At 42.1% G+C, this 27,270-nt stretch overlaps 2 protein-coding genes across 3 annotated transcripts in view; one reads left to right on the forward strand and one right to left on the reverse strand.

Moving 5' to 3' along the window:
* SLC12A2 (solute carrier family 12 member 2) overlaps positions 1-22,696 on the reverse strand; it is a 63,520-nt gene extending 40,824 nt beyond the window's left edge. For both annotated transcript variants that reach the window (XM_075020848.1, XM_075020849.1), the window contains exons 1-4: positions 21,978-22,696; positions 3,648-3,767; positions 1,039-1,114; positions 319-414 (exon numbers count right to left, since the gene is read on the reverse strand). In XM_075020848.1, coding sequence (XP_074876949.1) covers positions 319-414; positions 1,039-1,114; positions 3,648-3,767; positions 21,978-22,550 — 865 coding nt within the window. In that variant the 5' untranslated portion in view covers positions 22,551-22,696. The remainder of the gene's footprint in view (positions 1-318; positions 415-1,038; positions 1,115-3,647; positions 3,768-21,977) is intronic.
* LOC142027139 (uncharacterized) lies at positions 21,698-26,426 on the forward strand. Its single transcript, XM_075020824.1, has 4 exons — positions 21,698-22,098; positions 22,225-23,484; positions 23,906-24,075; positions 25,629-26,426. The coding sequence occupies exons 1-4, from the start codon at positions 21,698-21,700 to the stop codon at positions 25,682-25,684; spliced, it is 1,887 nt and encodes a 628-aa protein (XP_074876925.1). The 3' UTR covers positions 25,685-26,426.
* The last annotated feature ends 844 nt before the right edge of the window (positions 26,427-27,270 follow it).

Raw genomic sequence — 27,270 nt, forward strand, 5'->3', positions numbered from 1 at the left:
CATTCCTGGATATGTGTCTCTAAAAACATCTGTATTTCAAAAATTAAGAATAGAAGTTTCGACCACAGTGGAAAACCAAGCCACTAGTCAAATCAAATTAGCAGGCTAATTATTGACTTTTCATTAATTACATGACTGCTTAGTCAAATAGAGATCACAGGGTAGGCTCTGCTCCTCAGAAAACTAACTCTTCTCTGTATTTTATCCAGGCTGTTTTCCCTGATGCTAAGAAAATATAAAATAAATTAGAGGTCTCATCCTTAAGGTGTACGCTTCAGAGTGATGAAAGCTTTAAAAGTTTTATGGAAGTATGTTTACCTCCTCTTACAAACCCATTTGTGGCTATTGCTGAAGTAGACAGTCCTGTAATAGTTGTCACAACAGTGGCCATTCCAATAACCAAGACAGACAGACCTTTTGGAAAAAGAGGGGGGAAAAAGATGTAAGGTCCAGCAGTATTAAAATGTACAAATCTTCAACTTAACTTGGTTTAAAGAATTAGTCTTGCAAATAAACACAAATTTACTGTGTGTGGTCCCGCACATTCAAGCAAAAGGCTTCTTCACTCCCTTTTTGTACAGAGTAGTTTCCAGGATACAAACAAAACTAGATAAATGTTCTCTTTAATCAGCAGGGTAAAAGCTGTATCCTAGAGCTTCAAGGAAACACATGCCTTTTGTAGATGACAGATCTTCTGCAGTCCAATACTTAGTTAAGCCTTTGAAGGAAATTGTTTATATACTACAGATTCTTTATGCAGATTTTAATAACTAGACATCAAAAGCTTATCTCTACAATTCACTGAAGACTTACAAATGTCAATTTTAAATTACATACCTTATAGCTAAATGAAGAAGGTCTAAGTAACTTCATAGGGCTTAAAGTTTTTTAAGGTAATTTAACCTTATCAAACTGGCAATACTACGGTCATCTTAAGCCCCTGTTTAAACTGTAAGCTCAGTATCACCGGATCACCACACTGGTTCTGGATCACATTTAAAAGTCACTGAAACATAATTATAGCATTAGTACACATACCTATCCCAGCTTGTCCTACAATCCATGATAGTCTGATGAAGAGCATCACACCCCAAATATTTAACATACATCGTACCTAAGATAAAACAGAAATTTTACACAGGTTAGGTCTTACATGTGCAGTCATTTCCACTAATTCTTCATTTCAGTTTTTAATGTTGGCAAAATTATCTTGCCATCTTTCTTCACCACTTTTCAAATTATTTCACAAGAATAGATTTTTTAATTAGACAAGTTTAGGTTTGATTAAAAAAATAATCAAGGGAACCTAAATATGATTAAAAAGTTACTACCTTGAACACAGATAACGTTACAGTACTTCAGTATCTGACACTTGCAGTATGTCTTGACCAAACAGTAAAAATAATTTAGACCCCAACCTTTAGGACCCAAAATTCATACTAAAGAATACATGACTAAAAATAAGATTGTGAGGTCTACAAGCCCAGTTCAGATCTCCCAAAAATCTTCTCCCAAAAAATGCATTAAAGCAATACCCTACTAAATAATTTATTCTTTTTCAAAAACCAAACAACCTCCACAACTTCCCATCCTAGAACTTTTCCATCTTACAACACAGCTGCGCACTAACAGGACAGGGGGTGGCTGGGTTGGTTTTTTATCCTATTTTAAACTCTTAGTCCTCAATAAAATAGAGTTTGCACTGTACAGAATTCAGACAGAAGACTAACAGTAGGTCTTAGGTTTCTCTCTTACCTAAAGACTACGGTATCAATCCTACAAAAAGTTCAGCTGGCCATTAGAACTAGAAGGGAGACAAGGCCTTCTCCAAACCACAAAAGTAAGAAGCTGGCAGAGATTCAAAAAGTCTTTTGAAAAATGTAAATTACCTGAGCTGGAAATACTCACCCAGGGAGCTTATGTCTATGTGCTGGTGTTGGCTAGGGTGGAGTTAATTTTCTTCATAGTAGCTAGTATGGGGCTATGGTTTGGATTTGTGCTCAAACAGTGTTGATAATTCAGGGATGTTTTCATTATTGCTGAGCAGTGCATACACACAGTCAAGGTCTTTTCTGCTTCTCACCCCACCCCACCAGTGAGTGGGCTGGGGGTGCACCAAGAATTTGGGAGGGGACACAGCTGGGACAGCTGACCCCAACGGACCACAGGGATATTCCAGACCATATGACGTCATTGCTCAGCATACAAAGCTGGGGGAAGAAGAAGGGGAGGGCGAGGGGAGGACATTCAGAATGATGACATTTGTCTTCCCAAGTAACCGCTACTTGTGATGGAGCCCTGCTTTCCTGGAGATGGCTGAACATCTGCCTGCTGATGGGAAGTGGTGAATGAATTCCTTGTTTTGCTTTGCTTGAGCACGCGGCTTTTGCTTTGCCTATTAAACTGTCACCATCTCACAACTCAGGATTTTTCCCACTTTTACTCTTGCAATTCTCTCCCCCATCGCACCGGGGAGGATTGAGTGAGCGGCTGTGTGGGGCTTAATTGCTGGCTGGGGTTAAACCATGACAGCCTAACTAGGAACTACTAACTGCAACTTTCAAACCAATGAAAAGGAGATCATCCTCCTTGAAGAAAATGGTCAGCAACATTTACCCCGTAACTCTTTAATACTTAGAATTGTTGCTTACAAAAATAGTCCAATACAGCATTTGAGTTCGGAGAAATTCAAAGTCAGCTTCATACCTGCTTTAAAATTAACAACTCTGTCCTTGGTTGGGGTACATCAATAGAAGTCTGTAACAGCTGCTTCACAGCTACCACAGGCACTCTCCTTCTCCCAAGGTAGAGAATATGGCTACTTCAAGACTTCTAAGTAAGTTGCTAATACACAGTGGAAGCTTGCTGAACTAAAGTTAGGTATTTTGAATGCTCAAGTTCAGCATGTTTTAATCAATTATTGCATTTCCAGCCACCACTATAAATTCTTATAGCTTTGGAGAGTACATATTAATCCTGGTACCTCATTTCCAAAATATTAAATTAGAATGTACTTGTAATAAAATCCCCCATGTCACCTTTAATTTTTCACTACTCCAAATGGGGACAGACTCAGTTTTTTCCACCATTACTGTATTATATTTAGCGTTAAGACTTCCACAACTTAGAAGAAGATGACTTTTTGTAACAGGTTCAACAAAATTTAAATACTTAATCCTGGTCAAGTTTTGCCATATACAGGTAGGTACTCTCCTCAACACTTTTTTTTTTTTTTGCTTCTCTATAAATAAATATATGTTTTTCTAATACTTCAGCCCAAAACTTTACAGATCCAAAGTGAGCACACATTAAGTGTATTCTCTCCATTTGCATTTGTCTTTGTCACTTAAGATTAATACGTAGTTTTTCTACTACATATGAATACTTAAATAACCTTTTTCCTTCTTGGAAATCATGCAACTTCAAAACTTTAAAACCTGTGCTAAGAAACCATGATCCCTTCAAAACCTGAAGTATCTACTTCTTTAAAATTCAGTACAAGTAAGAGCAAGTCTTCCTAAAATTATGGCATTTTTCACATCTCTCATACATATTTTCTTTATACAGCGCTATCACAATCCCTCTCAAAAAAGGTTATTAGAAAGATCGTATCTCTAAGAAACTGAGGCACAATACATCAAACTTACCAATACACCTTTTATCCAGCCAAACTTGACCACCCCTTTGCTATCAGGTGTGTAAGTGGCAGCTGCTTCCCCAGCTGGTGTGCCTTCCTCACCATTTGCATAGCCATCTTCAAAGGGTTCCTTGGGGGGGGAAATAAAGTTTATGTTTTATGTGATTAACAGAGTAGAGAGGGCATTTCATATTCATGTTGTTAAAAAATCCATCTGCTCGTGCAAACAGAAAAATTAAAGAATGACACAGCACAAGGTTTAAACTTTTCCTTTATGTTCCTTGCATGAGGCACATCTCACAGATTTCAAGGAATATAAAACAAACTTACACTGATGACTTGGGTATTCTGCTTCAGTTAGAGCAAACTGTTAGCAGTCAGAGTAATAAATATTTTTAGGAACCACTTCTACACCCCTAAGAAATAAACATCTGGTCTTTTAGAAAAAGAGCTACAAGATTTCAAATTCAGCTACTTCTACAGCACAGCAAGTTTTGCTTCTTAATCTGAAAGTTTATATAGTTCTACCACAAGTTACTGGTCTCAGCTATAGCATTTCCTGTAGTTCAGACTTAGCTGTCATTTGATCAATTTTTCAGGAAATAAATTATTCACTTCCCTGCAAACTATTCTACTATTCATTGTAAGGCGATGCTGCTAGAAAGGAGGGTGGGAGAGTGGCATTTCAGAGAGAAGGAGAGAAGTCTCTTCCCAAACACTCTTCCCTGTTTAAAAGAAGGGAAGGATGACAGATGCAAAAAACATCAGTCCCACGAACAAAGACCAGCTTGTGGCTTTTCTTTACAACTCTCAGCCTTACAATGCAGAAATCTTAATTGTTTGCTATATATTAAAAATATATGTGTATATACACATACTTGTTGCATGCTTGCTTTTCAAAAGGCAGTTTTGTTTTGCCAAACCAGGAAAACACCTAAACATTTAAACTCAAATATTTCCTACACTTGCTGCAAGAAATCTGCAGAAAGCACTCTAAGCAAAGCATGTTAGTTATCCAAGGCAACAAGTATAAAGAGTGAATATACCAGAAAGACTCTGAATACCATTCAGAGAATACTATTCAGCAAACCAGCTCAAGCAGTATTTGTGAAGCAGCCTGCATCCCAGGGGGCTTAGAAAACATTTAAGCAATTAGAGGTTCAGTCCCAACGAGGTAAAGGGCAAAACTCCCATTTGCTAAATAAGACACAAAATAGACTGGAGCCACATTATGCTTTCAAGAAGTATGTTCCATGGTGAAGATACACAGTAAAAAAGTTTATTGTGAGATACTGTATTAAATACCTTCTCTTGATACATTAATACCAAATACACCATCAGCACAGAGTCCAGAGGAAATATTTATAGAACTATCACTTATGAAGGGTGTCATCCATATCCCCTTACAATTGCAGTACACATTCAAACAAATAAAAAAACCCAAACAGATTATGTCAGCCTTATCTGAAGGTCATTAGCACTGATTCATATCAGTGCTTCTCTCACTGACTCTGCATTATGAAATTCTCATAAAAACAGCTGTACCTGCAACACATCTGGAGAACCTGTATGGCATAAGCTTTCAACCAGTAAGCAGAATCATGATCAGTTTGCAGATCATTACCTTTAACAGACAGCTTTCTTAAATAGTAGGTTTTCTTGTCTCCAGAAGGGATAAAAAAAAAGAAGATAGACATCTATGTGTTATATACATATATAAGAATCTATTGATTTGCTGATTATTTGTATTCAGGTACTCAAACCAAATCAAGCAAGAAGTGGTACGTGATCCATTTAGAGTGGTAAGAAGAACGGTGAGGACCAAAAAAGAGAATTGCCATGCTGCTACATTTAAGATTTTACACAGAATTAACTCTAGCATCTCTATGTCAAGCAGTAGAATAGTAACTAACTAGTTTTAATTTAATACATACAGCTACCACTCATTTGCTGAGCCTATGCTGACCTGCCTAAGTCAGAATTGAGGAAACAGAGAGCCCTCTAACAAGGCTCCTCACCCAACTCAGACACATCTGAAGCTCATGACAGAAAAGAATGAGCCTACATACTGCCCTGCTCTGATACCCTTGAGTATCCATCCTTCAGATGACTTTTCTAGAAAGGCAGGAATAAATCTCAAAAATTTCTAGGTATTAATGTCTCCCTCATCAGATTCCGCTGTTTCCAGCAGCACTTACTAGAAGTTTCTCCCTGCTTCTCCCCCACCCACCTTCAGAAGTGGGGAGGAAAAAAGAAAAAAAAGATACATTAAAACAAAGGACAGATTAATAAACATGTTCACAACCATGGCAACAAAACCTCCAATCAAGCATGCAATGGTCTAACTATATATTATTCCTTCATACAAAATCCATTCTTATTTCTCATAGAAAAGCATCACATTGTACTTGCAACAATTTTAAAGCGTTGCATAAAGGGAGTCACATTTATATTATCCAAGCAGATTTTATGCTCTGGCCAACAAAACGGCCAACATCTGATAACATCTTCTGGTATTATAAAAAGGCACGTCATGTCTCTATTAAGAAACAATAAAATTGTTCTTTGAAAAGACTGGTCAGGGAGGATCACGGAAGGGCTGGTAGAAACCTGTATCTTAATGTCCTAAAATACTGAAACATTATATGCTACTAAAGCAGTCATGCTGTAATTCTGAGTCACGACACTTTTTTTTTTTAAACAAGCTGAAAGTTTTCATTTACTGCACGTTTAGGTTTTAAGAGAAGGTGGTGAATATCCTAATATCTAGTGTAAGAGACAATTATATACTTCAGCATATGACCATGGCTGGCCAGGTATTGGTAAAACCTGCATGCATCAACAAGATGACCTCCAGAGGTCACTTCCAACCTCAACCACCATGTGATAGCTACACATTTTCTATAGTGCTCAAACAAGCCCATAGCTCAGCCTGTTGTATTCTGGGAAGGAGACAATGGCTCGCAACTGATATCTTGAGTTATCAGTTACCAGATCAGCTCCAAGATACGCACACTATGAAAACAAGAAAGTTTTGTTCTGTGTGTCTTGTCTCTCCACACTATGCAATATTTCTTAGGAAAGTATTTTGAAGCACACGCAAAATGTAATAACTGAAAGGTTATTGCTGGTTATTAGTGCTAGTGGGTGCCCAATAAAGCACCAGTCAGAACAGACATTAGAGTGTGGGCACAAAAGAATTCCACTACACAAGGCTCCAAGTTCAGCGCTTTAATGTGAGATTAAGAGAGCACCACTGTGGTCTCAGCTGTAAATAAAGCAGGCGTAGTATTTTTCATGCTTGTGCTCATGAGGAAACAATGCTTCTTCTCAAGTCACATACTGAATGGAAAAAAATGCACTAGCACTATTTTAGAACAGCAATGCATGTACGATAAGATCTTCATCAACAGTAAAAAACACTAACACACTGTGGATTTGGAGGGGGTGTAACAAAAGGGGAAAGAAAAGAGAAGGTTTTAGCATTTCAGATCAAAAATGCTGTTACTAACACAACTTTTTAATCAAAATAGTGTATTTTATTTAATCAGTCCAAAGAACACTGAGTTATGGTGTTCAAATGCACTGTTAAAAGGAAAAATAAGATACATTTACATGTTGACAATTCTATCATACACTGATAGGAATTCAGCCAAGAGACAGTTAAATTCTGTTCCTACACAGATATTTCTATTGCTGTATCACAGTGCACTGAAAAGTACAGATAATCTACTATTTCATCTCCAGTACTGGATCGTAACAATAAGTTATTTGTGCCAATTGTGAATAGCCTCCACATTTATTAGAAGTGGATTAGTAATGAGAAAAGACTTGTTAGCTAGAAGACATCTAAGATTTTTCACACACAGCTTAAAATACAGTGGTGCATGGAAAAGTTGCTCATCAGTAAAAACTGCTATTTAGTTTTACTGAGAGTTCTTGATAGTGGTCTGTGTCATGCAGCACGTTTATCTGTGGTGAATTTATCTAGATCCCATCTTAAAGGCAACATCGTTAGGCTATCTTGAATGGTATGAGATGACACCAGAATAGATAGATGCACATGAAGTCTTCTGCTCTTGCTTATTTTCAAGTATCACAACATGGAAGCCGCAAGTAAAGGACAGGACAGTCAGCAAGTTTGTATCTAAGACTATGTGGTTCTCCAGACAGACCGCTTACTTTGCCGTCTGCCTGATTTGGCAAGTCCCAAGTAGTAACTTCTTTAACTAATCCTTCCTATTGCCATTACTCTTGTGCAAAGGGAGACCAAAGAAGCACCTAGGAGTAGAGCATTTATTTAACTGCTCTTTTTCCATCTCTCAAATGTGATCAGTTACAGGTTTAGCACAAGGCATATAGTATGGGCTTCTCCTCATACAAATTCCTTAGAAAGGCTTCAAAACAGTAGCTTTTTCTTATCTTAGTAGGCTATAGTACTGAAGCTGATTTAAATTGCTAATACTATCAAAATCTTAAAGAAAATCAAGAACCTAGTCTTTTCAAGCTCTAGTTGCTGCAAGGAAATATAAAAATGGCATTCCACTATATCTTATCAACAGAACAGCTGCTTATATTTAAAACTGCTTTGTACTTACATATTCTGACACTGAGCATGGTGCTCTCATCATTTAACACGCTTACGGAGGACAGGAAATAAGGGAAGCTGCCTGAAAACCGTATTTTACCAACAGAGGTACCAACAGAACAATTCTGTTCAGCAATGGGTCTATGTCTTCACCAGCTACAGTCGAAGCCTCAACAACAGGATCATGCTTTTACCTGCTAGGAGCTCTGTGGTTAGGGATGTTTGCAGCAATCATCACGGACAGTGAAACCGTTCTTCACAAGAACAAAATACCTGCACACATCTTCAGCACTCCTTCACTGCGGCTTCCAGCATTACTACCAAGCTGTTCACTACACCTTACCATAACAATTTCTTGTTTCTCCCAAAGGTTATCTCCACAGGCATCACCATTTTTAAGAACTTCTTTTCGTGGAAGGAACCAACCAGTAAAATGTATTGATCCAGATGTAGCATGCCAGCTGTCTCAACAGTGGAAAAATCACTACTTGTAGAGATGATACTCTTAAATAGCCCAACTCCATAGCTGCACACAGTCAAGACTATGGCTACTCAAGTACAAAACTTGACAGTACAGAAGATTTTCAGAGTTAACACAGCTCAAAACATACATGGAAGAAAAGCTTATTAACATTTGTTTTTGCTTTTCTAATTCAAACATACTTTACCCAGAGTGTAGATAAAATAAAAATGACAGATTGAAGGAAGTTATCAACAGCAGCAGAATTACTAAACATTCTGCCCAGAAGATGCTAACACTTCCCACGATTTTTAAAGACTACAAATCTTTTTTTGGATAAGCAAGCATTCCACTTTGCCTTCTGGAATGAACTTTTGGATTCTTCCTCCCACCTCACCTATGAGACTTGTAATGATCTGAATAAAAGGTTTAGAAAGTGCTATATGTACTGTATGCATAGAATAATCCTGCTGACATAGGTGTTTACCTCTCATGCAACAGTGACAACTTCTGCAAACAGTCTGTGCTGGTACAAATATATTTAAGTGTGATACTGTACTACCAAAGAACAAGCAAGCTATTAAATGTTGTCTGTAGAACACTAAACTGTATCAAACATATCTGTTCTTTAAACACTGGTTTTGCAGCATGCTAATGTTTGCAGTCATAAAATTCCCAGTTTGTGCCTAAGAGTCTTTGATAAGCTGTTTTTATGTTTTCATGCTTTTATCTAACCAGTGGTGAAAGAAACCAAGAGCACTGAGTTTCCTTTCCAAAATGTCTAAATCTCTATGGAATGGTTTTAAGCATATTGTTGTCCAGGGACCCAAGATTGAGTCCTGTGATTAATACTCTATCAAGAAAAGTCTCAAACTTGATTGTCTGAGAATACAAAGTATTTCAGTATTTAACTATGTGAGAGGAAAATTAAGTTCTCACCAGTCTTTGACTTGATCTGGTGACACTGACTACTGTTTGTAACCATTTTTTTCAATGAACCGCTGTTCAAAATGGCTGAGATACTCTTCTTAACTTTGCCCTGTAGACTAACAACAAATCACAGCAAGTTTTTAAAGCTAAGTTTGAAAAACATCTCTGCCAGATCTGACAGTTTTCAAGTGTTTTTTGTAAGGGAAACAAACATCTCTAAGAGGGAATAAGTACTGTAGGTAATTACTTTCAAAACATCTTACTCTACGAGACACTCTCTTAAAGACGGTCAGTATTGGCATGGACAGTCTATTTTGTAAACTAGTAACACTAGTAATACTGTTGTTGACAAACAGCTATTTTCATCTCTATACTGATCTGTTTCAGAAGTGCTAACTTTAAACTTTTGTTAGATAGCCTCATTGCTTTCATTTATGCCACAATGAATATACCTAAGCCTCCCTTCCATTAAAACCCCAGAAGCAGACAGCAAGTATCATAGCCAAACCTGACTGAAACAGCTATTTCTTAAAAAAGACAGTTGGCTACTTAGACCTATCAAACAATGCAGAAGAATCTTGTTAGACCTAGGAACTGGAAACTCAATCCCTATGAAAGCAAAATAAGGAAAAAACCCGTATGCTGTCTACATCTCTCACTACCCTTGAAAGAACTCTTTTTCTGGCCTACCCTACATCTTCAGAACACTATCACCTTGTTACACAGTAACAATTTAAGAGAAATGATCATAAAACCAGAAAAACAATTCTGTAATTTTAAATATTGCATGCAGTTCTAGTTCTTCATCACCTGTCCTCTGCTGGGATAAGGATGGCGATAGGGTTATCATGAGTTAGTAGGAAACTAAGAACTAGCATGCCCAACTCTTGATTAATTCTTCATAATAGCCCTCATTCTGATGAAAGAGCAGTGAAAGTGCAAATTCTAAAACTGAAAGTAGTTTTTCACTTTCTACATCTTAATTACATCACTAACATACATCTTACTAACAGATTTAATAATCTGAATCTTTGGTCCTTCAAACAGGGTGATAATCCAAGTGAACACAGTTGCCTTTCACTTAAAGATTGCTACTCATTAAAAGAGTAGCTTCCACGGACACCTAGAGCTGTTTACAATTCACTAGTAATTCGTTAGTTAAAAATAAACTTGCCAAGTTAGCAAAACAGATTCAGGTGTTCAGGTTTTTCAGGAGTTAGATGGGAAGCCTGAGTGATTAGTATTGCTACCAGTAGGAAAAACCCAGTCAAGTAGCACATGCAAAAGAAAACATGGCAGAGGACATGTTCAAGACATCTCAGTCTGCCTAAACACCTTCTTAGCATTTTCTTTAAAAAACAAACTCAAAAATGACACACTTTCAGGGAACATTGCTAGTCATTGTGCAATGACTAGCTGTTGATGGCAGTTCAGAAAAGTCAGCAGTTATATTAGGTACTTCACTGCTTGGTTTTAAATCAGGAATGAATTATAGCAGATTTGCTAATAGAATTTATAATTCGCACTCCTTGTTTGAAGCACATGTAAAATGCTGCTACTGTACTGTGGCTCCAGTATCTTTACAGTAATAACCTAAAAAAAGCCTACTAACCCGTTAAATGTCACCCAGCAGTTACCTACAGCAACAGGAGACAAATTACCCAGATAATACATTATATGTTCTTAAAACTCAGGATACCTTGGAATCAAACATGAACAGCTTCAACCATTGGTTACTCACCTCAAAGGAAATCCTTTTCAGGTTTGCAATCAAGAGACCAAAACTTAAGTGCTTTGACTATATTACCTTATCTACAGTTACAAATTTAAAATACAGCAGCAAATCCTTTTGGCATCCACTTGCAGAGATTTTAAAAGAGACTGCATCAAACACAAAACATTAATGTTATCTTAAGCTGAAATTAAAGTCTGTTGTACTTTGATTACAGCAGAACCATTTTAAACAGAAGAAATTTATAGTTACAATGAGCATGTCAACTGAAGAATTAGCCACGTACATGTCTCTGCCACCAGCTTGTATTTCAGTGTCTTGCAACTCAACACTGCTTTTAAGAGAGAAACATTAAGCAATTTGTGTGTGCGTATTTTCTGATTTTAAAAGCTATTTTTACTTTACTTCTTTTAAAGGGATAGAGAATCATCCATACTTCCTCTCAAATCTTACAAGCAGTATGATATACTAACCAGGTTAGCAAGACCGTTAATCAAGAGACTTACTCAGGTATTTGATTTCAGCTTTGGAGCAAATCATCTTTTTTCAACGTGGTATACTTACAAAGGACAGATAGAGGAACCTTGTTTATAAAGCTCACCACCACTTAACATCTTACATGCATACAATTTTTTTTGACTGATCTCTCAGCTTACTAACCACACAAAGGCTATGGACTTTTCTCTTTAAGGAGGTGATTATGAACCTCCCCTCCTAATACAGGATGGGTACAAACTGCAATCTGGTAGACTTTTGCTTGAAGGGAAAGGCCTGGAACAAATTCAGAAATGAAGCAACAGCAAATCTGCCCACACTCAGGAGTACTTTGGTGAAAATAGACAGAATCTGGTCCTTGACTGATCTTGAAGAACTTGATTGTCACAGCAGTATCCCACAGCCACTAACTCTATCATGTCACTTAAGTAATCCAGGCATTAGAACATTGTGTAATATTCTAACAGTGATCTCATCCCCTCCTCTACCTGCTTTCTCTACTGCATCACCAGGAATTTTGAGTTATCAGCCCTTTACAAGGAAAAAAAAGTTGTAATGCTTTCCTAAGCATCACATCAAAATAAAGCCTCTCTCAACGTAGATTACTAATCAGTGCCTCTGGAAACAGTGACAGTGTCAACACCATTTGATCTAGTTGTCACAATATTAGCATAGGAAGTTCAGATTCAAATCTTTGCATTCCTAACAGAGAAGGACTAACTGTATTTACAGAAGAAAAGTTCCAGAGGAAAGCACTGAAGTCTAGATAGCCATGCAAAGGCTGAGATTTGAAAGCCGGCAGCCAGTATGGTGTGACCAGATGGAATCCTTTCGAGTGGCTTTTACATATGACATGGCAGCAAAATTTTGTTGACATATGCAAGTCTGCAAGAGCAGTATCCTATCTGAAATAGAAATAGTATTTTTCTTCCTCCATACCAAAACCAGCACTTCAAGAGCATTTTGCAAAAGCATCAAGATAAAGAAAACTCTCTACATCTTCACAACTTGATTTATACATCCCTCCATAAGTACAGGATGATATGAATACTCTCAGCAAGCTGATTATGAGAATTAGAGACCAATGAGAAAAGAGCTCTGTTCAGCAGCTATGCAGTGTAGCTACCCCATGGTAGGCCCACAATGCTTATGTTCTGCACCCCCAGAAACGCTGTAGGCAAAGTGAGGCCTTCCTGTCAAGGAATAGTCAACATGGTCTGCCACCATAAAAAAAAAAAAAAGAACAAACTTCCTTTGCCAGTCTCTCTAATTCTTCTAGTTAGCAGGAAATTGCACCATTAACATCTAGTCACAAAAAAGGAGGCATGACTTCCTGCAAAAGTGTAGGGGCAACCAATCCAGCCAGCTTAAGAGGAAGAAATACATGTAATCTATTTCATACCTCAAGAATACACCTCAGTTCTGGTTTTGATGGATCACTCCTGTCTTGCCCTCTCCAGAACAAAGATATTAGTTTCCCTACTGCATCAATGTATTCAGTCCTTTCCAGAAGAACCATTGTACTATAAAGTATTCTCAAGGTAATACTTATCAAAGCAATTATTTATTACTGTGCAATGACCATCATATTCCTTTTGAGATCCATTGGCGTGAAAAGAGGAACGACACTTCTCAGGAAAACAGATCCAAGGCTCTGAACACAGGTAGTTTTCACTTGATTATATTAAAAACATAACTCTGATACACCTCTAATGGTTAGAGACCTTTTAAGCGTTTCATGTAATTTTCTTGTTCTCCAGAATGAAGCAGATGCAGCATTTGATTGCGTAAGAGCTGAATCAAGTCCTATTAGCAAGGCTCTTGCATAGCAGTTTACATATTCAAGTATAGTCCGAAAAATACAATGTTCTGTAAATAAGTACAAAAGAGAATCCATTTCAGTCTTTCTCAAGAACTTGTTTTCAGCACAGCAAATTCCCAACTCTTCTATACTCCATCCCCCCAAAGAGGTTAATTTGAAGCATTCTTGCTCGTAACACCTTTCAGTTTTCATCCACTTCTGCAAAAGAGAATGATGGAATTTCCAGTCAAGGGGTGGAGGATGGGGAGCAAGTGTACCACACTATGCATCAGTAACCTTAATAAAACTTTCCATTTTAATTAGAAGTCTAGTTCTAAGTGTAGTAAGTTCATGAAAAATTACATTTAACCTATTTTCTTACAATAGACTAAACAGCCCATTGAAATAATCTTAAAAATAACAATTAAGTACTGATTGAATTTTTAATGTCATGCCACGAAGTGATAGATACAGCTACAGGCACAGCCCGAGAGCCAGCACTGAGCAGGGCTGGTACATCCATGTAGCACAGCACTTACTTGTACTGGCACAGCACTACGTTCAAGCCAAAGCTGCCAAATTGCTTACAGCTCAAGAGCAATGTTACTTGGAATAGTCTTCGGAGTCTCTCTACCACTACACCCTCAGGGTAAGTTGAAACACTAACCTAGCATGACAGTTTCTTTACAGCTGAAACTGACATTGCTGTTTTCTTTGACTTAAAAAAACCCTGAATAATGTGAAATAGAAGCAATTCATTTGAAGGAAAGTTAACCAGCAAAATGAAGATGCAAGAGATAAGCTTCCTTGTCAAAATGGAATTTTAGGAATCTTTTACTTTTTTTTTTAAACACCTCATCCTTAAGTCAGTTAAGTTTACCAGGCACAGATAACGCATCTTAGTTTTTAATGCATAAAAAGAAATTTTATTAAGTTGATCAGGCCTAATCAGCATGCTGAAGTGTAGAAATAAATCAGAGACATTCCATACACTCAAGCTGCAAGAACTGGATAGCTCCCAAAATACTGAAAGGCAAACAGTTCTAAGTCAACTATTAAAAAAAAAATTCTCAGAAGTGAACAAAATGACCATATTGTGATTGCTATTACCTTTTGGTTTTGGTTTGTGTGGCGGGGTTTTAGTAGCGGGGGAGGGGCTGCAGGGGTGGCTCCTGTGAGAAGCTGCTAGAAGCTTCCCCTGCTCCAAGACAGACCCACCACTGGCCCAAGCCAACCCAATCAGCAACAGTGGTAGCACCTCTGGGAGAACAGATTTAAGAAGGGGAACATGCAGTGAGTAGTGGGATTGGAATGCGAGAGGAACATCTCTGCAGATACCTAGGTCAGTGAAGAAGGAGGGGGAGGAGGTGCTCTGGAGGAGGGGATGCCCCTGCAGCCCATGGTGAGACGGCAGGCTGTCCCCCCCAGCCCATGGAGGGGAGCGGGGGAGCAGATGCCCACCTGCAGCCTAGGGAGGACCCCATGCCAGACCAGATGGATGTCCCCAAAGATGGCCATGACACCATGGGAAAGCCCACACCGGAGCAGCCTGTGCCTGAAGGACTCATGCTGCAGCAGTTCATGGAGGACTGTCTCCAGTGGGAAGGACCCCACGCTGGAGCAGGGGAAGAGTGAGGAGTCCTGCCCCTGAGGAGGAAGGAGCAGCAGAGATAATGTGTGATGAACTGATCCCAACCCCCATTCCCCTTCCCCCTGCGCTGCTGGGGGGGGAGGAGATAGAGAAAATCGGGAGTAAAGTTAAGCCCAGGAAGAAGGGAGGGGTGGGGGGAAGGTGTTTTAAGATTTGGTTTTACTTCCCATTACCCTTGTTTTTATTTCATTGGTAGTAAATTAAATTGATTTTGTTTCTTCCCCAAGTTGAACCTGTCTCTTGCCCATGACCATAAGTGGCAAGTGATCCCTCCCTGTCCTTGTCTCAACCCACAAGCTTTTCTTCATATCTTCTCCTCCTCATCCTACTGGGTCCAGGGGGTGGCAGGGGGAGGACGGAGTGAATGGCTTCATGGTGCTTTGTTACCGGCTGGGCTTAAACCACAACACCTATACCACAAAGAGGGGGAAAATGTTTGTGTGGTTGTTCATGTACAAATATTATATGCAGCTTTAAGAAAAAATCTAAAGGACACAAGAGAAGATGTAGTACACTAGTTTGAATTACTCCAAGATATTGATCTTGCCAACCTCCTCCTTTGCAAGAATGTTCTTCAAGAATGAAAATCATCCAAGGTCTAATCAAATGCAGTACCAAAAGGGAAAAAGTTAAGAAGAAGATTAATTCTGTAGCACCGTCCTCTTTAACCAGTTCTCAAATAGCTTACGCTGAAAGAAAAGCTGCCCAGCTAGAGAGAAGTTATTGCTTTCTTTCAGGTTCTGGTCTTGAACTAGTCATTGATACTAACAACATGTCAGCAAAAATAGTTTATTAAAAAAAACCAAACCTCCAAACAGGCACTTCCTCCTTCCTTCCCTAGTTGTACTCTTCTGGCAAATTACAAAGCCTTTTCTTCTGACATGAGCACTCAAGGCGTTTGTAGTACACTGCAGTGCTCTCCAAGGGGTGCACAAGACAGTCCACTGGGAGTGTGGGAAGAAAATATTTTTTGTAATGTTAAAGTACAAAAAGATTCCTGAAAATGTTTATTTCATCTTTATCTCATCCTTTAGTTTTTATTTTGTACCATACACAATATCAGTACAGTAGTACACATATATAATTGATAAGTAAATAAATATACGTATATTAGGTGTGCATCCTGAAAAATTTTTTTAGATACAAGTGTGCAGCCAAAAAGATCGTGGAGGCCACTGGTGTACTGGATCAGTGAACTGACTCACCACATCCAGTGCAAGATTTTGCAGTTTGAGGGGGGTGTTTGCTTTCTGTAAAGCACATCAGTTCCCAGATCCAACTCAAAAATACAAAGAAAGAGCACAAGAGCTTACCCCTTTCAACAGGAGCCCACACTTTTGCTGTCAAACTATAACCCATTAACAGTTATTTCCAGCTTCTCTGGAACAAGATAAAAACAAAGCAGTAAAAGCAATACTAGCAGTCTGCTGAACACAGTTCAAGGGTTTCAGTATTCCATAGGTGTTTTGCACTAAAGACTTATCACAAAGATCAGATAAGAGATTCAAGCATCAAAGGATGTAAAATTACAAAATACACATGGTCCTTATAAAATACAAACCCTGAAGGACTAATGAACAATTTACTGCTGCAAACAGAGCCGTACAGTAATTTTTTCCCTTGATGAAGATGGTGGTAATTAAGCACAGTATCATGATAAACAAAGTGAGAATTCTCCACACAGATTGAAAAAGCATAAAAACACCACTTTGCATGATGCTAGTAAAGCCTCATCTGAGCACAGGTGCATTGAGCTCACTGTTTTTCAAAAGCAATGAACAAGAGCAGTTACAAATTAGAGGCTTCTATGACATCCAAGAGCACAGAGACTAAAAGAGTTTCTCTTTGTTTATTTTAGTACAATGAAGTTCAGAAAGAAAATTTTAAATTCTGCTTACAAATATAAAGGACAGCAAGAAGGAAAAGAAGCTATCCAAATTAAATCACTGACTCAAGAACTAGGAGACCTACTGATTGTAAGCAAGATTCAGCAAAGTAGTACAATAAAAACTATCTGCAAGAGGGTCTCAGTCTTCAGCAGAGGGAGAGGAGAGGAAGTAGTTTTTAAAAGATAGACCTTATATAACATGGTCAGCTAACTTGATAACCCAGAATCATCTGGAATCATCTTTTAGCCTTTTATGCATCTTTAGCTGAGCTCTGTTTTCTTTACAGCCTAAGCAGACACAAACCAAGAACTGGAAAAAAAAGTTAGAGGTGCAGCAGTCATTCAACATTTTCAAGAGAGAACACATTCTTTGTTAAAAAGGAGTGCCATATACAGCCTTTTCACTGTGATTAAGTTAAACATTTTAAGTTATCACAAAACTGCAATGCTCAGGAAAATACAAATCAAAGCCAGAAAGATAGTTTAAAAGAATTATAGCCATCCAACTTGAGTAAAAACAAACAAAAAACCTCAATTCTGCATCAAGACTATCAGTAATGTGTTCTTTCTTATTTCTGTCTCCAAATTCAGAGGACAGGTGCATGAATTTCTGTGTGGGAGGAAGAAAAGCACACTTGTGTTTTTAAATGCCTTTGGGGCTTTGTTTGTTTGTTTTTTTAATTTGGGCTGGCAGGCTGGGGGTGGTGTAAAAATCTTCCTCTGAGATCACTACCATCTAGCCTGACAAGGGAATCGACTAGTACTTTCAGTGAGTGTTTTAACAAACAACAGAACAAGGCTACCAGCAGGGGGCTTAGTTGACATAATATCCGCTTACCACAGCTTAAATGACTGCATAAGAGACATACCAAATCAGGATCACTCACGTACTGTGAATATTATTCTTCAAAAAATATAAGCTTTCCAATTAAGGCAATGCTATACACAAAAATTATAAATTAATGCATAGCAGTGGATTACTAAAACACAGTCCAATTCTGAATACTTCAGAAGTATTAGCCCTCCAGAACCGTAAGGTCTATGACATTACAGCATGGTAATTTTTACATTGAAGAAGACAAAGGCAGACAGAATGTCTTCTACAGGCTATAGCTTTACTCAGAGGTAGCTGACCTAGGCAAAAGAGATATTACTAAACTGTGAGATAGAAAAAAAGATAAGAAAAGCTAGGACACTTTTGATCTTGCTACTGTCTGAAGGCAGATCCCCTCAAGAGGGCAGGGGACACCACTGCAACTGCAACAAAAACCTACATATGGTGGTATGCTGTTTCCCTCCCACTTCTTTGTTGCTAACCATCCTCTCACCTCTGCATCTCTGGAGACTAATGTTCCTGCAAAGCATCACTTTTATCTATGAGATTGGCAACTGTAACAGCATCACCGAATTCCTTCTGACATCTCTCTGAAGAAGAGTAAAACTAATGCACAGCACTGGGTAAGCAACAGAGTGATCACCTTGGCTATCTACAAAGATATATTAAGACAAGACCTCTCACTTGAAATTTACCATGATAGACCAAGATCAGTAGTATGCAATTCATCCACTTCAGAGTACTGCAGCATTACCCAGCTGTGTTTCCACAACCAGCTTCAAGAACAATCCCTTTCTTTTCTACTGGGAAAGCCACTGTTGGAAACAGCCACATGAAACCTGAAGTGGTTAGACACCTATCCTACCAGGACAGCAAGAAAAACCCTTATCAAAAGGCACCCCGTCTATAAGCGAATGCGCATCTTCCTCAAACACTGCATCTTCTTCCAACAGTGTTTTCTTTTCTGTGTGAACAGAATCAGTAGAAGAGTTAAGACAGATGAAACCTGTAAATAAAACTAAGGAAAAAAAGAATCTGTTCTGTAATTGGCACTAGCATCAACATTACTACAACACTGCCTCACTATTTATTTACCTTTTAAAAGGAAAAAAGAATAGCACAAACTAACTGCAAGATGAAATTACCACATTCAAAGCAGTGAACCACATGGCTGGTGAACACATTTTTGGATCAGTCTTAACACAAAATAACTGCCAACCTTGATGCACTGGGCCAAGAAGCAGGGGCATAACAATAGGTCTTTACAGAGTGCAAATTTTATATAAAGGTACTGGGTAGGTTGTTTATACCAGCTGCCCTAATAAGTCTTTGACATACATGCTGTACAAGATAATTTAGTACATAAACCACAGCTAAAGAGGAGGTTAATTTTTCAAGTTCTCAGAAGTCAGTGAAATATCCTCCTTAATGCACAGTATTATTCAACACTAGAGACCATTACTGTTAGTCAGCAGATACTGAAGTCATTTTGGGAATGGAGACAGTAAGCCCCCTGAAACACAATGGAAAAAGCACAATCGCTTTGTGAATATCTTTCATATAAAAGTATGGCACCATCATGATTTAAAAGTTATCAGCACTCTGTGGCCAGAAATCAAGTACATAATCACAGATGTGGTATATTTTATACTCCAGAAACTGGGAAAAATATAAGTATCCGATGCTATTAGAATGCAGGACACACCCTCATTAAAAGCTTTTGTGTTCTCGACTTTATCTTGCAAACTATTTTGCTAAGGTCTGAAGTGAAAACAATTGCTTCCCTTCTTCATGTAAGCCTAAATGCTAACACACTAATTGTTTCGGAAATGAAACATCCTCCTACAGAACAGCTGAGTTACTATGCAGAACTTCAACTTAACTTCTGAAGTTTATACTATGACAGTTTTTTAAATTAATACTTAAGTATAATATCAAATGTAATTGAAATTGCATATTCCGTCCCCAATGTTGAGTGGGGGGGGTGGCGGGGGGCACAGCAGACAGGACATGGCTAAAAAAAAAAATCTTCAATTAGACACCTATCTACACTGCAGAACAAATTCATGACATTTGAGAAATTAATGCTCACAATGAAACTGTTCTGATAATGATACTGTAATTAGGTCATCTACAGCTCCTCTATGCCACAACCTACCAAGAAAATTGCTTACCATGCATTTATCCTTTATGAAGAAATTAACACTTTTAGAAACTATAGTTCCAGAATAAGTTAGATTCTGCACTGCAATGTCTTAATGGTGTCATAAAGAGCCTTCTAGACTGCTGCAATATAAACACACCAAAAAACTATCTGCTAAGCTTGGCAATTCAAGTAATGTTCTGCTTACAGAACAGAGTATCTAACGACCCGGTCATCCCATCATGGATCAGTACTCAGAAATTGGGGGTGGGGGTGGTTGTGTCAAAAAAAGAAAAAAACAAGTATGTTTTCACATATGTTATGTGGCTTATTTATAGCATATCTAACTCCATGCACAAGACAGTAATTGCCAACTTCCATTCCATACTAACTTAGAATCAGAGTATAGAACATCATTTAACTCCATCCAGAGTGGACCTGAAAGGCAAAAGTAATTTGCTGTTACAGTTAGTAATTATTTAGATATCTAATCTTAGATGTTGCAAGGAAGTATCTCTATAGTGCACCAAGCAGTTATTTCTACCAGAACAGATGAAAAATCGGTTTCAAAAAACACACTTCAAGAATCGCCCAAGAAACCCCACAGACCAGTGCAGATGCACTGAGCTGCCTAATAATGGTGTGAAAACAAGACAGTCTTAAAAGAACATATATTTTCTCATGGAACTCCACCTATAAGGAGTAAAAGGTGGGATGAAAAAAGTTCTGGAAACAGAATATTCTTCGCTTCATTAGGATGTGGCCCACCTGTTCCTTTATTTTCCCTAAACCCAGCAGAAAAATCTATATTGAACATGGACTTCTTAGAGCGCAGCTGAATACCAACAGGCAGTTTTCAGACTGCAAGAAAACAGCATTGCAATGGTTTGATCTGGCTTTAGTTTAGTCATGATAATTTAATAGCTTAATCATGATCTAAAATATACATCAAATCAATTCCAAGTTCAGCTAAAGCTTGCCTTTAATAAAGGCTGCCTGCAATGCAAATAAGCTTTCACTGCAACGTGTCTCCAGTAACATACTGAATAGTCCAAAATAGAAAAAGCTTGACATGCACAGCTTCAGAATTTTTGAAGCCTTGACCATGACGCCCTCACACGCAGGGCTACTCAGCACGACTGAAAAGACTCCTTAAGAAGAAGGAGCCTCGGCTTTATCTGTGCAGCCTTCTGCATCGCCAGAAGGCGGTTTGGTTCGGCACTGCGTGCACAGGGAAGAGGCATGCGTTTCCAGCTCTTGTCACTACCAAAAGTGAGCGCATCCTTCTTTACCCCCCCCCGCCCCTTCCAAACATTTTCATTCCCTTTCCCAAACTAGCACTTCTTGCAGACCCCGAATTCCCTATCTGTTGAAGGCAGTGCGGATCAGAAGCGGAAAACCGCTGCATCTGTTTCTCTCGGTTACAGCAAAATGTTTGCCTCGCAGATCTCCAGCTGTAACTGCCTCTCACCATGGGGACCATCTCCCAAAACCATGTGGGGCGCGGGGGGGGATGGACACGACACCTCACTGCGTCATGAAAACAAAAAGACGCAAGCGACGCGATGCATCCGCGCTGTTTGCGCCTCCTCGAGGCTCCGCGAGCTTTCAGGTTTTTTTCCTCCCGCCGCTGCCGACCTGCACCGAGCACCCGCACGCCCCGGGGCGCACAAGCGCCGAACGCAGCCCCAGGGAGGCGGCGGGGGGAGGGCGCAAGGCCAGAGCCGGGGCCGGTCCCAGCCCGGCCCGGGGACCGCCGGGGAGGTGGCGGGGTGGGGGGAGAACGGGGACGGGGGGGATAGGCGGCAGCCGCTCACCTTGTCCAGTTCATCGTGCAGCTCGGCCAGGCTGGGCCGGAGGAGCTTCTCGCCCAGGTCGGCGGCCGTGTGGCGGTAGTGGTCGATGCGGGGCACGGCGTCCATGGTGTTGTGGCCGAAGGTGCGCAGGTAGTAGGTGTTGGTGTGGGTGTCGTAGTAGTAGTGGTGGTGCCCGCCGGAGTGGAGGCTGCCCTCGCTCAGCACCGTGTCGCCGCCGTTCTGGAAGCTGACATTGCCGCCCTCCGAGCTGCCGCCCCCCGGCTCGCCGGGGCTCTCGTCGCCGGCCGCCGGGTCCACGAAGTTCACCCGAAACCTGCCCTTGGCTTCCTCGCTGCCCTTCCCCGCCGCACCGCCTTCCCCGCTCGCCTTGCGGGGCTCCTCGGCCGGGCGGCCGGCGCCCTCGGCCACCAGGTCCACCTGGAAGCGGCTCTGGCTCGGCGTGGGACCCAGCGGTCTGCCCAGCGCACCGCCGCCCGCCGCATCCTTGCCCTCCTCCGGGCGCCGCTCCTCGCCAGCGGCTCCCGGCGCGCCGGAGGCGGGAGGCGGCGGCAGCTGCTGCTGCTTGCCCTCCATGCCTGCTCCTCGCCGGACGAGCACTGCGCGCGGCGGCGGCCCCCGCTGCTCTGAACGCGCCTCGCGGCGGCGGCTCCGCTGCTTTAAACCGCCAACCAGCGCCCGGGGCTGCAGCGCGCCGCAGACAACGCCAGGCGCCGCGCGCGCCCCGCCCCGCCCCCCCGCCGCAGCGCCAGGTGATGATGCCTCCGGTGCGGCCGCCGCCCCCTGACCAGGGCCCCCGCCCCGCCGCGCGCCCCCTCGGGGGGGGACCCGGCCCCGCCGCCGCCGCCGCCCTCTCGCCCCGCAACGGCCGCTGGCTCCCGCCGCCCCCGCCGCCTTCCTGCCCCCGCTCGCCTTCCCCCGAGCGCGCCCGCTACGCCAAGGCGCCGCCCGCCGCTCTGACAGCGACACGCGAGGAGGAGCGGCCGCGCCGGGCGAGCCCACCGGGGCTTCAGCAGGAGGGAGCGGCGCGGGGCCGGCGGCCGGCGTGGGGTGGCAGATCCGAGCAGGAAGGGGCCTCCGGTGCCTCCCGCCTCCCCGCCCCCGCCCTCCGGCCGCTCCACCTGATCCCCGCTCGGCGGAGGCAGGAACTCGGACGCGAACCGGCCGGCGTCGCCTCGCAGCGCCCGCTCGCTTCCCCCGCTCGGGCTGAGGCGAGATGCAGGGGGGGGGGGGCCGGCGGCGCCGCCCGCTCCCCAGGCTCCGCCCGCTCCCGGCGGTGGCGGCGGCGACGCTCGCGGCTCCCCGGCCCGCCGGCGGCGCTCGCGGGGAGGGCGGCGGCGGCGGCTCCTCCCGGCCCAGATTATGGCCGCCGCCGCCGCATCCGCCCCGCGGCGGCCCGGGGAGGGGCGGGGGGCCGCGGCGCTCCGGCGCTCGACCGCCTGTCAAAGCCTGTTAGCCCGCCGGCCGCCGCCACATCTCGCGAGAGGAGCGCCGGCTCCGCGGGCTGCGGGTACGCTTGCGCTGCCCCCCGCCCTGCTCCCGGTCACCCCCGCCCCGCGCCGCCGCCGCGGCAGCAGCCGAGCAGACCCCCCCCCTCCCCGCCACCGCCACCAGCACCCCCCCCGGCCGCTCGGGCCGTCGCGGCAGGAGGAGCGTCCCGCCGCACGTGGCGGGCGAGGCGGCTGCCCGCTCTCCTCCTCGCCCTCGGTCGCTGCCCGAAGCGCTTCAGGGGCGGGGGTGGCGGTCCGCGGGATGGAGGGTAGGCGGCCGCGGGGCTCCGAGGCCCGGGTAGCTCTGGGGCCCGCCAGGGGCCACGGCCGGTGGTGCTGGCTCCGTGCCGCCCGCCGGCCCCTCGGCCTGCTCTCAACCCTGCAAAACCCCCAGTCCCGCTGTGAGCCGCCTCATCTTGGTCTTTGTCGTACGCCACCTAGCTGCTCCTTGACGGTGTCCGGGTGTAAACGGTCCGGATGCGCGGCTCGGATGAGCAAGTGCAAAGATGAGATGTCTGCCTGCGGGAAAGCGTGGACCAGTAAATGCCGGGGATGCACTGGAATGCCTGCCCACCGATACCTTGAAGGAGGAATAAACGAGGAGAGCAGAAGTAGGTGGTCGGTTGAGCGCTGTTTCACCTTCAAGCCTCCAGATCTCTCCCGAGTGTGCTGTAAAGATCATTGTCTCCTCGCATAATAGATCTAATGTCTGCCATGCGCCTTTTTCTGTGTCTCTGTTGCAACTCGTCGCCCCTGTTCTCTTAAATTGTGCTCTTTCTCCAAAAGTATACGTGGTTAGTTCTTTTAAAAAGGCAGTCGTTCTGCCTCCCCTCTCTTAGTGGAGCCTAATATGCCTAGATAGTGCATTAAAGCATGGGAGGTTTGCCCTGACGCTGTAGAAAAGAAACCTCAGATGCAGGTAAAATCCTTCGGCTCCCATAGCGAGAAATTAGAAAGGGATCCACCAACAGTTTTTCATCATGCTTTTTTATTGTCTTTATACTTGAAGGTAGTAGCTCACAGAATAGCAGGAGAGGTGGGCAACAGTTGCCAAAACAATTTTACCTTACTTAGTTGCTAAAAATCATCAAGTGTTCACTTCAGTTAGTCCTCTCAAGCAATGGCATTTCTTTATTTCAAAACATTTTTGTTGGTATTTCTGGGTTCCACATCTTTTTTCCTAATGATGTGCAGTTTTGTATATTTTTCCCCTCTGTCTACCAATGTCTGAGTGCCAAAACATCCAGTTTCTAGCTCAACACATCTCGACTGTTTTATTTAAATTAACAGCAAACTTGGCAACATAATCCAACAGAAAAGGACTGAAGTTATAAAACAAAGCTTGCTTTTTCTTAACAGTTACTTAGAGGAAGAAGTATTTCAATTTTGGGGATGTGTACATGCATAAAAGAGCTGAGGATATTTCAGTAGATTGAAAAGATGGGTATGCTGATCATGATTTCCTGTTCAAACACTGTTCTAGAAAAAGAACAAAAGTCACATACTTCAAAATTGTTTGGGAAATTCCTTGATGGACTCCAAAACTGCCAAGAGTAACAGATTAAAAAAGACAGGTTTCAGCAAATTTTCAGAGTATAAAGAATAAACAAAAATCTGTGAGTGAACTGGAAAATAAAAGATTAAACCATGGTGAAATTTTTACTTTTGTCAGGGAGCAAGGACTTGAAAAACAGCGGATGGTAAAGAGAACAAGTCAGAATAAAGGATTTTGGTTCAGAATTGAAAGCAAACAGCACTAGAACAGCAGATGATGTACAAATAAAATCTTCCAGTGTACGTTTTGCATAAGCAGACACTGCATGGTCAACACCTGCATAGAATGTCATATGGTAAGGTGTTTGGAAGCAATTTAGATTTGGAAATGGTTATTTCTGTCAGTTTCCTGTATAAATAAGTAATAATGGGAAGGAGGAGGGAAGCAGTTTGTGAAATCCCATACTCATGATACAGTTGATGCTGGGATTGTGTTATGATGTTTAGCTATTTTAAATCAAAGAGCATTCTGTATGTACGGCTAGACATGTATTGGCTACATCTGCAAGGCCCACAGCCTGCCTGATGTCAGTTCCTCTTTCGTCTTTGTTTGTATTATTGCAATGCAATGCTCAAACATTCAACCTGTCCCGCAATTCTGCATCCCCAGAATCGGTGATCAGCCTGGCTGCGCTCATACTGAGGGAGGCCAAAGCACTGTTTTGAGCGAAAGAGGTGCCAGATGGAGCCCTTGCACTTCAGGCTTCAAGAAGAGGTTCCTTCTTAGAAGAAGGAAGAGGGAACTGGGTGGGAAGAGTATACTAATAGGAAGAATATGGGGCACAGAAAAGCCCGAAGGGAGAAGAGTACATTATCCTAGTGGAAAGATGGCAGGGGCAGGTGATTCTGCACGAGGGAGAACCTTACAGAAATGAAAGAAAAAGACAAGCTGTTGCATTCATAGCAAATAAATTTTGTGGTGTGCATCCATCTAATGTAACATGAGATAATGCTAAATACTGGCTTTGAAGAAAGCAAAGAATTGCGGATACTACCACAGTCCCCATGAAAGACAAGGAAATAGGGGCCCCAAGAATAAGAAGATGGATGAGGAAAATGCAGGCCTCAGAACCAAAAAGTTCAAGGAGGTTAAGAAATACCACTGTATCGGAAACTGACAAGAGTAAGAGGAAAATGGACCAAGTCTTCATAAAGGTCCTGGGACTTCACATGGCCTGTGAGAAGGGTGAGAGAATCTGTAACAGTAAAGGAGAATAAAAGAATAACTGCCAAGTAAAATGTCATTGATACTAAAAAATACAGTTTGAAGACGGGGGGGGGGCAGAATAATATTCACTTTAAGCTGTTAATTTCATGATTTCTGACATACTGCTACTTAAAATATTAACACTGTGGAGTCTGGGTGTACAAAAACGTAACACATTAAATGAAAGTAAGTGGTAAATTACTCCAATTCTAGCTAAGATTATTTACCACAGAATGTCAACAAATTTTTTTTTTCATTACAAAGTGTGGCAGGAGGAGCTGTGGGTGGTTTCGGCGTCCTGTCAAAGACACAAAAGCACTACTGAAAATCCCAGATTTGGTTTTGGTAGTTTAAAAACTTAGGAACATTGGATCTGCATTTATTTATACATGTATAATATGTACACTTACTGGAGAAAATATCAGATGGCTCAATGGCTTACTTACCATTATCAGAGGTACCTTTCATCACCAGACATACCCTCCTGGCACTGTGGGCATCAGAAGGGTCTGTAAGAATGGCTGTCAGCATTGGTAAGAGGAGTTTAACATTTGTACGAACGTCCACATGAGAAGATTAGAAGAGCTGTTTGGGGTCAGACAAGGAGTTTGTTTAGTCCAGTAACCAGCCTGCAGCAGTGGCCACCAAGCTAAAGACTGGCTAAGAGCGGGGCAAGTACAGGTCTTACAGGTACTTTCCCAGCCTCCAACATTTTGCAGCTAGGGCATGGCTAAGCAAGCCAGAGGGGCTTTCTCTTTCAGGAACTTGTCTGTTTTCCCCCTGACATTATGCAACTTCCCTAACGTCCTGTGGCAGGGACTTCCTGGTTCCTGGTAAAACTTCCTGGTAAATGTGGTGTGAGGAGCTGCCTCCTTTTTCTGTTGTGAACTTGCTGTTCGCCAGCTTCACCAGATGCTCCATAGTGCTCATTTGATATGTAACATGAAATATTGAAAAATGCAGCCACTTTATGAATTGTGACTATCGTGGCCATTTAGACCATTTGACTAGGCCTCTCCCCCATTTGCCTCTTTTCCAAGCAGAA

This window comes from Buteo buteo, chromosome Z (genome assembly GCF_964188355.1).
Source record: "Buteo buteo chromosome Z, bButBut1.hap1.1, whole genome shotgun sequence".
NCBI classification, from domain to species: domain Eukaryota; kingdom Metazoa; phylum Chordata; class Aves; order Accipitriformes; family Accipitridae; genus Buteo; species Buteo buteo.

What these genes read in the sequence shown, in the direction of transcription:
- LOC142027139 (XM_075020824.1), top strand. Translation starts at nt 21,698, where the DNA reads ATGAAAACAAAAAGACGCAAGCGACGCGATGCATCCGCGCTGTTTGCG. An exon ending in CCATGGTGTTGTGGCCGAAG is followed by an intron (nt 22,099 to 22,224) that starts GTGCGCAGGTAG and finishes CCGCCCTCCGAG; the next exon opens with CTGCCGCCCCCCGGCTCGCC. An exon ending in AATAAACGAGGAGAGCAGAA is followed by an intron (nt 24,076 to 25,628) that starts GTAGGTGGTCGG and finishes CTGCATCCCCAG; the next exon opens with AATCGGTGATCAGCCTGGCT.